Genomic DNA, 14,770 nt, shown 5'->3' with positions numbered 1-14,770 from the left:
TTTACAAAAGGATTGATAGAATATTTGACTTTTTTTTAAATGTCTTGCGAAAAGTTAAAATCATTGATTTTAGTTTGATAGATAAACGACGCTCTGGAAATAATGATTCGGAACAATTGCTCGTTGAGAATTCAGTACAAATACAAAAAAAGAGAACAGTTAAAAGTAAACCAGTAACGCAATAAACCATTTCCAAACGCCTACACGAGATAGAAAAGATCCAAAAAATGAAATATGGAAGCTCACTGACGCCAACAAAAATCAACAAATGGTTGTGCTCTTCTCAATAAATAGCATAAAAAATTTTTTATCAAAAATTGTTACAAGCAATGAAAAATGGATATTTTGTAATAATTCAAAACGCAAGAATAAATAAATTCTATCAATTGCAAAATCCAAACATTTTGAAAGGAAAGTTCTACTCTATATTTAATAAGATATCAAGGGCATTATTTATTATGAGCTGTTGGAATTAAATAAAATAGTTACTTTGGATTTGTATCAACGTCAATTAATCTACTTGTTAGGAACAAAAACGCCAGTATACTAACAAAGGAGAAGGTCCTGTGAAATTACTACTTGACAATTATATCAGACCACATATTGATTCTACCATAAAATATAATGAGTTTTGGCTAAGACGACTTAGCAAATCAACACGGTAATTAATTTATTTTCGAGGGGGGGGGGACAATAACCACTCTTGAATTCCAATGTACTCGCTAGAAGTCCGTTGAATTTCGTTGAATTCCTCGAAGTCCGGCAAAGTCCGATAAAGTCCGATGAAGTCCAACGTAATCCGATGAAGCCCGGCAAAGTCCGGCGTAGTCTGACGAAGTCCGATGAAGTCAGTAAAGTCCGATGAAGTCCGTAAAGTCCAATGAAGTCCGTGAGATCAGGCAAAGTTCGGCGTAATTCAATGAAGTCCAACGTAGTCCGATGAAGTCCAATGTAGTCCGATAAAGTCCAACGTAATCCGATAAAGTCCAACGTAATCCAATGAAGTCCATGAAGTCCGCGAAATCCGATTAAGTCCGGCGAAGTTCGGTGTAATCCGATGAAGTCCAAATTTTCCGTGATGTTCGATAAAGTCCGATGAAGTCTGAGGAAATCCGACGTAGTCCGATGAAGTCCAACGTAGTCCGATAAAGTCCATGCAGTTCGGTGAAATCCAGTAAAGTGTTGAAGTCCAAAGTCCGGTGTACACTTATTTTCCGAGTGGTTACCCCTTCGTTTATTTTATATACTACTCTTGTACGTGACACTGGCACTGCCACTATCCATTGACTTTATTAATTTAAATGATAAAGTCAATGGATAGTGGCAGTGCCATAAATAATAAATTTGGGATCGGGTTATTTTAAGAGAAATAAAATCAAGAAACATTTTAATATCGAAATTAACACAGCAATTAATTAATTTTATATACTTTATTCTCATATTTTGCATATGTTTCATTATTTTTAAACTTGTTTTATAAACAATAAATCGAAAAAAAAGTTATTTCCCATATTTTTAGTTAGGAAAGTAAATCAGAATTTATCTTATGTAGAATATTTGTTTTTTAACCGTTTGGCTCTTACGCATTATTGTAATCAATGTTGAGTATATCAATTACCAATCAAGATTTTTAATATCTCTTTGCAGTATTTTAAAGCAATTAATTAGCAAAAAATTCTGGCTTGTATTTTTGTTTATAATACTCTACATGTATTTTTCCGAAGTAAAGGTGGTAGCGTAATGTTAAGTCAGTATCCTAATTTTTTATTTCTAGCAAATGGATAAAAGAAATAAATAAACTAAGACAATAAATTAGCAATAAATGAACAATTAATTATGTCATATTTCGAATTTTGTCAATGTTGTGGCGCTAACTTCACTGAGATCATAAACCAAATTATTCGAATATACTAAAATCTCTTACAATACATTTCTGTAGTTAAAGTAATATCGGATGAAACACACTCCGATCTTTTTCATTTGAGGATTACATGAGACCCGACCTGGACAAAATGGATCATTTCTAAAAAACAAGAAAATTCAAGAAATAGCTCACTTTTTCAAAAATGATTGAATTATGAATACCGACTTGTGATTAATATAAAAAACATTTTAATAAAAAAAGTAATTTATTTCAAACATAATACATAAAAATATAATTTACTTACTCAAACACAAAGACATAAACTTACACACACATAAACGCTTTCGATCATATTAAATCGAAACGATCGAGTGAGTCCTTTTCACTCGACAATAAATTACGTTTTCTTCCATAATGGAAATTATTTAGCACAAAAGATTAACACCAGGAGCTATATCTCCAATTGTTCTATATGAATCACGAAAAATTTATTTTCAATAACTGTGAGTAAAACAAAGTAGTGAATATCTCGGAAACTAGAATCGACCAAACTTTTTTATGAGTAGGGTCACTGCACCAGTCACTGAACAATTATCAGTAAATAACTGTTTCAAAAAAGTATTAAAATAATAAAATTTTAAAATAGTAAACTGCGAATTAATTATATTTTTAAGGATCTAATTTTCATAAAAACTTTATTAAAATATTATTTTAAAATTGTATTTATGTGTTCATTAACTAGTTCAATTTTTTATTTGTTTATTGACTGGTGCAGTGACCCTAATCTTATATTAAAAAAACCAAAAAAAAACACGTTCGAATAGATCCATCCGCGTATGTTATTCGTATATACTCTGTCTAAAGTTAAAATATCATGCATATAGTACTGTGGAAAAGAATGCTTCTGCGCAGGATCCAAGATATATCATAAAAGACATCAATTTTCAATTTTAGGCACCGTGAATTAATCAAAAATGTCTCATATTCGCTTGTTACATAATTATACTTCTTAATAAGAAAGACAAAAACATAATTTTTTTTAAAAGTATGACTCTATAACTTCAAAACGCCGTATTGTAAAGTCCTTAAAAGTTTCTTGTAAAAATATAATTTTTTAAAACAAAGTGAATTTTTAAACATTTAAAAATATTTCATATTCTCCTTATTACATAGTTATGCTTTTTAAAAGAAATGATAATGCTATAATTTTTTTTGAAAGTATGACTCTTTAGCTTTAAAACGTCGTATTTTAAAATCTTTAAAAGTTTTTTGTTGCAAAGATATGATTTTCTAAAGAAAAAGTGATTTTTTTAACAATTTTTTATTTTTGTTTAACGGTTTTCCTTTATAACTTCACAATAAATCATTTTTTGGCAATGCCGAATATACAGTAACATTTCTAAGATTCTGAACTTCTACTTGTTAAAAACGATTGTTGAAAAATATTGATTAAAGCCAAAGTTCTTTTTAAGTAGCTTTTCAAAATTGGAAAAGTCTCCCAAACCGGAAAATGTGTTTACGTATTTTACGGGATCGATGTATTTAAAGGTTAACAACTTATTTTCAATATGTAAGTGGGTCTGAAAGACCCCATATGAAGTTTTGAACGCTTGCTATGTGAAGACGGAATGAGATAAGAGGTTCGGATCAAGACGTAAAAAAAGTTTGAAATCTTTTCTTTCGATTGATATGGTTGATCAACTTTTTTGGTCAACTAGAATTCGAATAGCACGGCAGCAAAGTTTTGTTAAGGTCAATGCGACCCATATAGTGTGTAAGTGAAACTTTTTTTGTGTGTATTTTACATAAAAAAAGCTGGACAAAATACGTTCGAACAGGTTGGTTCGCGGATGTTACTCGCAAATACTCTGTCTAAAGTTAGAATACTATAAAATGCTGTAAAAAAGGGAAATTTTCCGAAATATATTATGAAATACATCAATTTTCAATTTTAGACACAATTTAATAAAAAATGCCTCATATTCACTTTGTTACATGAGTACATTTTTTAATAGAAATGACAATAATATAATTTTTTTTTAAGTATGAATCTTTAGCTTAAAAACGCCGTATTGTAAAGTCTTTAAAAGTTTTTTATTGCAAAGATATGATTTTTTTTTAAGTGGATTTTTAGATGCTCAAAAATACTTCACATTCTCCATGCTACATAATTATACTTTTCAAAAGGAATGACTTTGCCAAGTTTTATTTTGAAAATGTGACTCTTTAACTTTAAAGCGCCATATTTGAAAGTTCTTAAAAGTTTTTTGTTGCAAAGATATAATTTTCTGAAGAAAAAGTGGATTTTTTAACAATTTCTCATTTTTGCTTAATGGTTTTTCCTTTATAACTTCACAATAAATTATTTTTCGACAATGCCGATTGTGCAGTCCTGAGATTCTGAACTTTTATTAAAAGAAAAAAAATTGTAGAAAAATATTGATTGTAATCAAAGTTATAGCTTCTCAAAGTTGAAAAAGTCTTCCAGACTCGAAAATATGTTTCCGTATTTTACAGGATCGGTGTGTTTAAGGGTTAAGATATTCCTACAATATTATTAAAATCATGTTGCATATCTATATTCTAACAATGCTTTTAAAACATTGCATTGTAATTTTGCTGTGATGTAATTACAAGGTCCTATTTCTCGCGCGAGCGTATAAGATTTGATACTTTTATAATTCTCACCACATGTTGGTATTTATATAAACATTATATAGTGAGAATTATATAAACACTATCGTTTTTAGAGTATATTACAATACTACTGGCTTGTCATTACTCACCATTGCAAGAATCCATCAACGCAACGAGTAACTCTTCAAGTCCAACAAGCGCCTCCTCGGCGCTGTCGATGTCACAGATAAACCTCCGGACTCGCTGGTGCTGGTTGATGTTGTTGTTGCTGTTGCTGTGGATGTGGTTGCTGACTTTGAGTTTGATGTTGCTGCTGCTGTTGTTGCTGTTGCGTCATCTGCTGCTGATGGTGGCTATGATTATGGTTGTGATGATGACTCTGTCGTATTCTCAACATATCATATCTCTGTTTGTAAAGGTCGCGTTCTTGCTGAAGCCGCGTCAGCTCGGTCTTCGTGCGTTGGAGCTCGTTCTGCAAATTCCGATTGGTACTCTCGAGGTCCTGCCGTTGCTGCAGCCGCTTGCTGCGGCAGTTTTGAGCGTAGCCGCGATTTTTTAGTGTTCGCCTCTTTTGTTTCAGCCGCACAACCTTTGCATACAAACATTAAGTTAAATTAAACAAATATAGTTGAATATTTTTAACATTTTCCTATTCTCAGCACTTTTAATTTTTGTATAAAGATATCTGATAAACCTTTACAAAAGGGAGCAGCCTCTGACGACCTTGACCTTGACATATGTTATCAATGGGAAGGTACTGAGTGACATACAAAAGGTTTTGAGTAATGCTCACTTCTTATTAAAAAAATATTATCAGAGAAAGAAAAAATAGTTTTTCTTAATTATTTTACTAAATATTTATTTTACGAAAAAATGTGTCAAACAAAACATAAAGCTAGTAATAAGCTCTATAAAAAAAGTTATATACATTTTTTATCTAACTTCAATACTTTAGTCGTTATAGTAGAAAAACTCTTTTAAAATAACTTTTTTTTATTTTTAGTAGTTTTGTGTGAAAAGTAGATGCTTGGGCGGGGGAGGGGCTCCGCCCCGTATTTTTTCTAACCCAACCTAACCCTATTTTAATTGTAATTTGACCAAGGATATCTAATTGACGTTGCGATATTAGATTTGAATTTATGGCCCACCCCCTCCCGCAACCACCCCGTCATTAATGGACCTGAGACGAAGTAGGTTAGGTCAGATTAGAAAAAATACGGGGAGGGGCGCAGCTCCTCCCCCGCCCACGCGTTCTCTGTATATTGTAGAAAAACTATTTTGCGTCGAAAACCCTTTCGACTCAAAACAGTTTTTCTACAATAACGACGAAAGTATTGAAATTAGGTTAGATATGTATATGACCTTTTTTATAGAGCTTATTACTAGCTTCATTTTCTGTTTGACACATTTTTTCGTAAAATAAATATTTTCCGAAATAAGTAAGAAAAACTGTTTTTTCTTTCTGTAATGATATTTTTTTAATAAAAAGTGAGCATTACTTAAAATCTTGTGTATGTCACTCAGTACCTTCTCATTGATAACATATGTCAAGGTCAAGGTCGTTAGAGGCTGCTTCCCTTTTATAAAGGTTTACCAGATATCCTTCATATTTTTTTTCCTGTTTAGTGCTTGTCATGTGATTATGTGATTTCTGAAGTAAAAAAATCAATGAAACATACAAACCATCACATCTACACATCATAGATTGAGTAATTATTTAAACTGTCAGTTACTAACAAAAAGTTAAAAGTTAAATAATAAAATTAAAATAATATTAATTAATACAATTAATTAAATTAATTAATAATTAGTAACATGTTTTACTTTGACTTCGTCAGTTTCTTATTTTGGATTCAGCAAAAAGTTAGAACAAAATTGCAATGCTTAGGGCATATATTTTTATATATTCTGATTGTATCAATATATAATCATAGTAACCATATAATAATTATACTGTATGATTTTAGAAAATAAAGCTTCATAAATCACCTCTTCACATATAATATAAAAATTAAAGAATTACAATGCCAGAATTATATTGGCTCTACAACTTATTTTTATAAATTATAAAATTGTCGATATTATCGGTATCATCAGTTTCGATTTGAAATATCGAATACTATAAATATCTTGTTTACGCAAATAAAAAACAAAAGTTTTCATTCACCTGTTCCCGTGGACAACCATGAAGACGTTTGTTGAGTTCACGCACAGATAGAGACATCAAAAGCTCATCGTCCATGAGTTCGTCTTGAGGATTCGCACCATTACAGTTGGAGTAAAGGCCACTACCTGAACGATGTACTGGTGTAGACCCGTTGGCGCCGCAGGAACTTACGGAGCACACGCTTAACGGTCTGCCCGGCTGTATTGATAAGCCCTGCATGCTATCTTCCATTCCCTGCATTACACCCCCGCCCGCGGGAAGCATTCCTCCTCCTGCACTTGGACCACTGTAATACTCTAGGTGACTCGACATTGCCAGGTATCCGCCTGCAACAATAATGTCCACATGATAGTGAAAGAATATGTTTGCAACAAATAATAAAACACATATTCATATCTTTGTTTATCCCTAAAATATAAGGTAACAGAATTACTCCACTCCCACTTCTCTTACGCCTTTTTTAATTCATACTTAAGAACTAATAAATGCAGTAATATAAAAAAATTTATATATTTATTTTGAAACGATAAAAAGAGCGAAAGGCTGATAATGAGCACAAAGAAGGTATATTTTCAATTAAAATTTATTTTTGTTTAATTATTAAATAAACTGAACGTTTCTCAACTTACTTAATTTTCCTCAGCAACATAACTTATAAGGGTGAGAATAAATAAGTTAAGACATTCAAATAAATAAAAAAATATAACATTCAAATAAATATAGACATAACGGTTGAGTCAAAATCATAAAAAAAGGTTACATCAAAATTTAATATGTCAGAAAAAATTATAAAAATTAAGGCCATTGCTAGAAACGTCTGTATATGTGAATATTTTTGGATCAGCAGATCTTTTTATTGAAGACACAAATTGAAAAATCCTCTTGCAAAATAAAAATATAGACAATAATAAAATCAGCAGATTATAATTTGACATACAAAACGAAAAATGTTATTAAATCATAGTTTTGTTAGCCAACATTTGCTTTGCATAGAAATTTAGCATTTTGTATGTATAAAATAAACATGGCGTGGATTCAGAATTACAACAAAGAACAATACTGTGTTTTCAAAATGAGCCTGAAAGCTTTAATATAAGAGAAATAATAATTTGAAAACTTCACATGTAAATTGTGGCATGCTTCAATCAGTTTGAAGAGTAAAACAGCAATGATTATATAACATAGTAGTTAAAAGATCTTGCATTAGATAGCGCTAAAATCGAAGACAAGAGCAGATAATGCATTCATGAATGCACTTGACAAAAAGCGCTAGCCTGCTCATCTGGCCTTAACACTATTCCTCTTATCTCTTTGCCCCGTATGCGACTACATGTCGATCGATTCTCCATTGAAGAAAAATCTGTAATACCGACGTCGAGTGAATTCGGCCGTCACTTCAGTACCTTAAGAGGATGCTATAGTGACCGAAGAACTTCCTCGACGTCGGCATTGCAGATTATTTTTTGAGAGAGACCAAGCTATCGCTCTTTGTCCAACGCATAAATCTGTCTTTGTTTTTCGATTATTTCCCCATCTACGAAAAGACCTATTAACTACAGTCACTACTCTGCTTGCCATTGTTTACGTGCGCTAAGCGAAATTTGTACACGTACAACTGTTTACATGTTAAACTTTTTTGTTAGGCTTTTGACTGGAATGACACACAGTCAGTGTTGTTCGTTAGAATTTTCTAAAGTGCGGCCTGGTCTTATTTCATACATACGAGCTACAGAACGTTAGTAAATGACAAAAGTTAACCTCGGTTGACAGATCCACGAGCCGAAAATAAATAAATTTTTAACTTTTTGTTAGATTTTCTCGTAAAATTTATCAGCCCGCACTTTGTTTTGGTGCGTACTTTTATTCTGTAAAAGGATTTTGTGATCTGTAGAGCCAATTCGAAAATTAATGAACACTGTAATGTGGCGGTAATTCCCGTCACTATAGCATCCTCTTAAGAGGATGCTATAGTAACCGAAGAACTTCCTCGACGTCGACACTGCAGATTATTTTTTGAGGGAGAATAGGCTATCGCTCTTTGTTCAGCACAGAGATTTGTCTTTGTTTTTTCATTATTTCGCCATCTGCAAAAAGACCTATCAATTACTGTGGCATACATTCACTGCTTTGTTTGCCATCATTTACGTGCGTTAAGCAAAATTTGTACACGTACTCGTATAGCTGTTTACCTATTAAACTTTTTTGTTAGGTTTTTGACTGGAATGACATACAGTCAGTGTTGTCTGTTAGAGTTTTCTGAAATCCGGGCTGATCTCATTTCATACATACAAGTTACAGAACGTCAGTAAATAACAAAAGTTAACTTTGATTGACGGATCCACGAGCTAAAAATAAATAAAATTTTAACTTTTTGTTTGATTTACTTGTAAAATATACCAGCCCAGACTTTGTTTTGGTGCGTACTTTTATTCTGCAAAAGGATTTTGTGATCTGTAGAGCCAATTCGAAAATTAATGAACACTATAATGTATTGGTAATTCCCGTCAGTATAGCATTCTCTTAATAGTCTGCGGAGTTTGAATAATAAATGCTGAACTATTAATGTATAAGACCGGATGCATGATCGATTCTTGTTATCCCACGAATAGTTTTTGAGTCCATTGGAAAAAGTCAATAAATTGTTAAAGTATGGTCAAGTAATGATGTGCAATGAATGTTAAAATATGATGGTTAGCGATACTTAGCTAACCAATTCAAGGATATCTTCTAGAACATTCCAGGATAAAAATTGTTTCAAAACGGAAAATGAAATCGTGGCATACAGTCGCATTCTTCGTGCGGCTCGCCCACTTCGCGGGATGGCGCCACGTCCCTGGAGGGATCTTCTCGCGAAATCGATAAATTACTCCATATATCACTGCGGCCCTAAGTATATCTGGGAAGGGAGCGCTCGCGGTTTCCGTTTTCTGCGCGGATTTAGCGACACGAGTTGTTCGTTTCCGGCTTCTTCTTCCTTCTTCTTCTTCAAACTTTCAAAGCAACAACACGCATCCTGGCCGTGTGCAAGTTTTCCGATAACTCGTCAATTTTCTAAGATCGCGGTCGCAAGGCTATACTCACGCGAGTAACAGTTTTAGTGATCAAGTCAATCAACAGAGCGATTTCACGAGTAAGGAAGAAGCTGGAGCAAACACTCGTGTGCTCCAAACCGGCTTGCGTTCGCCTTCGTTTGAGATCGTCACGCGTCGATATCGTGATCAAGTTATAGCGGCAGCAAACTCGCGCTGGCCGCTGTCGCTCTGAAGATTCTCCGGTTGGCGAGAATTGAACAGTAATGATTTTCATAAACACGCTCTCCGCGATCTCCCGCATGGTAGAAGTTTGTGCATAATATCTCCGATGGCAAGATCTTTCGGCGCGCGCCATTGCGATCTACGGTGGCAAAATTTCTTTGAGCGCGCCATTGCCACGTGGTGCAGAACTGTGTCGAATCTAAAGATCATACCACTCTAGTTACAATTATTTGTAATTGTGGGAATATTTGTGAATATAGTTTGACAGTTTGACACTTGTAAATTCGCATAACAATTATTTCGTTGATCTCGTTCTCCTTCACCTCGTAATCGTCACGATCCTTATCGTCTCGTGCGAGACAAGTACCGGCACTTACTTCGTTCATCTACTGTTCGTCTCTCTTATCCTTCATCCTTCTATCCGAAGATCAAAGTGTGGCGACCTACAATCGAGCGCGCACAAAAATTCTTATTTTTTCAAGTCAATTAATTTTTACTAATAATATTGTGTTTTGTATTCAAGTCAAGATTCTATATGAATTAAAAAATGCAAACAAATGGAATAATATTATTTATTGCTTTATATCAAACAAACATTTAATACAAATAATAATTTCTCTGCTTTGTTCTATTTTATAATTTAACACTTTAAATTTAAATTTCCTAGTAACTTATCTTGTTGACCTTTTAAAATTAAAATTTATAATTAAAAATTATAAAATTATTGCTGTTTTATGAAATCAATCATTAGATCAATTTAATTTTCATTGAGCATAGAACGGCGCAATAAAATTCACGATACACGGTGTTTCAACAAAAATGTGGAAGGCAATGCAAAACCACCACACTATACTTTCCCAGGACAATCATACGGCTGTGAACTTAAACCATAGCTCCAAGTACGGGTGCCCCTTAAATGGGGCACTAAGGGATGCTGAGAATTTACCAATGAATGTTTACGAGTAGTAAGAATACATGGAGCATACAAAGCATGTACAGAGAAAAACTGGATTGTAAGAAATGAAGAATCTCAACATTTCCATACTCGGAATTAGTGAAATGTGCTGGCCTTACTCGGGTATGTTAATGATGGACACTCATGCCATATACTGTTCCGAAAAAAACAACTATCACAATGAAATAACCTTTATTGTAACCAAAGAGAAAGCTGTGACAAACCTTATTTCGATCTTGAAAAGAATCACCTTCTTACAGATACGGACGGATCTAGTCAACCTCACTCTAATACAAGTATACACTCCAACATCTGCTGCAGAGATAAAGACGTGGAACGATTCTACGATAAGATCAATAAATGCCTTAAACAAGTAAAACAGCAAATTATCATCATAATAGGTGACATGAATGCTAAAGAGAAGAAAGCAAAGATGTCACGGTTGGTAGACGGATTCAAAATGAGAAACGATGAAAAAGGCAATAGATTCATACAATTCTGCAAGAAACATGGACTGGCAATCGTAAACACGTATTACAGTTAATCAAAAGGCGCCTGTACACATGAAAGTGTCGTCGCTAGCAGACACACCACATCGTCTAGTGTGGAATCAAATCGACTACACCGCCATTTCTGAGAGATTCAAGAACTTCATCAAGTTAGTAAAAACATATCTAAATACCGATGTTTCCTTGGGCCACTGCTGACTCGGATTTGGCTAAAAAGGGTAAGATTTGTACTTAATAAAAAAAGAATTGGGATCCAATAACTGAGGCGGCACATGGAAAAAAAAGGTAGAATATGATCAATGATCAATTTGTCAAAGAATCGTGGAATCAGTGAAAAAGCATGCTAACAGAAATGGCAAGATCAAGTTTGAATCGAAACGAACCTGTGGCGCAACAAAAGTAAATAACCGGAGAACATTGAATATTAATGGAACATAGACGTCGATACAAAAACAGAGAGATAAAAAGCAATACAACAAGCTTAATCTAATAAGGCTAAAAGTGAGATAAGCAAAAGCGGAATGGTATGCAGAGCAATGCGCGGAAGTTGAAGAATGTAAAGAAGGCATAATTCGTTTTACCTCCATAAGAAAGTGAAAGAAATGACAAAGGTAAAAAAGAAACGGAGGAGTTAGAAGATCAAACAGGGAACTTAATGATCAGTGAGAAACGACAACTCAAAGCATAGAAATAGTATAATAAAGAGCTCTTCTCAAACGCTCAGCGAAGCGACCATGGCATCCAGGAAACAGTGGGTAATCTTACGATCAGAGATAAGGAGAAAGCAATTAAGAAAGCGCAGAAAGAAAAAACAGCCGTGACGGTTGGATCTACGCAAAAGTCTTCAAGATATTAGGCGACGAAGAAATCTCGGGACACTGTCAAGTGTTTAATAAGGTATACGATGGCAATCATATACCAACAAATTGGTTTAGATCAATTTTCGTATCCTTTATCAATAAATCAAATGCGAAAGAGTATGGAAACTATCGCACCATTAGTCTCATATATGAGTCACACCCTGAAACTCTTTCTTCAGATTATCCAAGCCGGGATATACAAAAAGATCAAAGAAAAGCTCAGTGATTTGTAATTCGGATTCCGCAAAAAATTCGGAACATGAGAGAACCTGTTCAGCATACAAGTCTTGATACAAAGATACCGTGACGTCAATTGTGATGTCTATTTTTCCTTCATTGATTTTCAGAAAGCATTCGATAAAGTCCAGTACAAGAAAATGATTGAGGTGTTGAAAACCACAGGCATCAATGAAAAAGATTTAAGATTTATCGTCAATGTACAGGGTGTTGCGTTCACATACATGTCGGTCTAACTGGTTGTCTATTCATACAGGCGCGCATGGTGGTACACAACTGCGTACGCTTTGTCACGTCGGCAATATCTTACCGACATGCCGATGCGTACGCAGTTGTGTACCATCATGCGCGCCTGTACGAATAGGCAACCAGTTAGACCGACATGTATGTGGACGCAACACCCTGTATATTGGCATCAGAAAGCTGACATCAAGATCGCAGACCGTTCAACGGAAGAATTTAAAATACAAAAAAGTGCAAGGTAGAGATATACATTTATTAATCTTCAATTACTACTTTAAGCACATATTCAAAGAAGCTTTGCATGACGCAAAAAAAATGTTAGAATGTAAAAACGAAATAGTGGCCAATAACATGATATGCAGACGACACTGTTTTGATAGCCGACAGTAAGAAACTTGCAGCGGTTTTTAGACCGAAACGTGAACACTTGCCAAGCATGTGTACTACGCCTAAATGTCAAAAAGACTAAGTGCTGGTCGTAGTTAAAAATCCACCAGCGGATAAAGGCGTTATGATGGAGAACAGCTACAGAAAGAAACAATAACATATCTCGGATCCACAATAGGAGAAAAATGGAACCATACATTGGAAGTCCGATGTCGCATCGAAAAGGCGAGGGCCGCGTTTGTTAAGCTACAGAGGTACTTTCCAGTAAACGGAAATGGATTGAAAATTTGTAATCCATTTTAATTCATTTGATGACATTTTGGATTAAAAAACAGCAAAATACAAGTTCTTGAAGTCCATAAAGTCCGACAGAGTCTGCTGAAGTCCGATGAAATCCGGCAAAGTCCGGTGTAGTTAGATGAAGTCCATGAAGTCCGCAAAATCCATAAAGTCCAACGTAGTCCAATGAACTCCTTAAAGTCCTTGAAGTCCTTAAAGTTTTTGAAGTCCGTAAAGTCCGATAGGATCCGATGAAATCTGATGTAGTCCGATAAAATCTAGCAAAGTCCGGTGTAGTCCAATGATGTCCATGAAGTCCAATAAAATCCGGCAAAGTCCGATAGTCAGTTATAGTCTGATGAAGTCATGAAATCCGTGAAATTCAATAAAGACCGATGAAGTCCGACGTAGTCCAATGAAGTCCAGCAAAGTTCAGGATAGTCCGATAAAGTCCATGAAGTCCGCAAAGAAGTCTGTGAAGTCCAATAAAGTCCGATGTAATTTGATCAAATCCGACGTAATCCAAACAAGTCCGGTGAAGTCCGGTGTAATCCGATAAAATCTATAAAGTCCGCGAAGTCCAAGAAATTTGACGTAGTTCAATAAAGTCCATGAAATCCGCGAAGTTTGTGAAGTCCGATGATAAAGTCCGATGAAGTCCGAAGTAGTCTGATGAATTCCGGTGTAATCTGATGAAGTCCATAAAGTCCTCAAAGTCCGTAAAGTCCGATAAAGTTCGACGTAATCCGATGAAGTCCGGTGTAATTTAATGAAGTCCATGAACTCCGCGAAGTGCGTGAAATCCGATAAATCCAATGAAGCCCGACGTAACCCAATAAAGTCCGACGTAGTTCTATAAAGTTCAACTTAGTCCAATGAAGTCTATAAAGTCCGACGTAGTCCAATAAAGTCTATGAAGTCCGATACAGTCCGGCGTAACCCAATAAAGTCCGACGTAGTCCAATAAAGTCCAACAAGTCCAATAAAGTCCAACGTAGTCCGATGAAATCCGCAAAGTCCGATGAAGTTCAGTAAAGTCAGGTAAAGTCCGATGTGGTCCGATAAAGTCCATGAAGTCTGATAAAGTCTGATGAAGTACGACGTAGTCCTATGAAGTCTTTAAAGTCTTCTATCCATAAAGTTCGATAAAATCCGATGAAGTTTGTTGTAATCCGATGAAGTTCGATGTAGTCTAATGAATTCCATGTAATCCGGTGAAATCTTGAAATCCGAAGTCCGGTGAAATCTTGAAATCCGAAGTCCGGTGTACATTTATTTTCCGAGTAGTTACCTCTTCGAAATTTCCCAATAACGTTATAAACACATTAACTTGCTGGTTATTAATTTTTTCCTATTATATTGAATCAGCTATTGAATT

The 14,770-nt window shown here is 34.6% G+C and overlaps 1 protein-coding gene across 1 annotated transcript in view; it reads right to left on the bottom strand.

The window, feature by feature from the left end:
* LOC105203126 (transcription factor MafB) overlaps positions 1–14,770 on the bottom strand; it is a 72,064-nt gene that overhangs the window by 26,244 nt on the left and 31,050 nt on the right. The window contains exons 3-4 of the mRNA XM_026139464.2: positions 6,669–6,994; positions 4,651–5,090 (exon numbers count right to left, since the gene is read on the bottom strand). Coding sequence (XP_025995249.2) covers positions 4,722–5,090; positions 6,669–6,994 — 695 coding nt within the window. The 3' untranslated portion in view covers positions 4,651–4,721. The remainder of the gene's footprint in view (positions 1–4,650; positions 5,091–6,668; positions 6,995–14,770) is intronic.

The sequence above is a fragment of the Solenopsis invicta genome, chromosome 2 (assembly GCF_016802725.1).
Source record: "Solenopsis invicta isolate M01_SB chromosome 2, UNIL_Sinv_3.0, whole genome shotgun sequence".
In the NCBI taxonomy this organism is placed as follows: domain Eukaryota; kingdom Metazoa; phylum Arthropoda; class Insecta; order Hymenoptera; family Formicidae; genus Solenopsis; species Solenopsis invicta.
The sequence above is the reverse complement of the archived record's forward strand: the minus strand, read 5'-3'. Positions and strand labels throughout refer to the sequence as shown.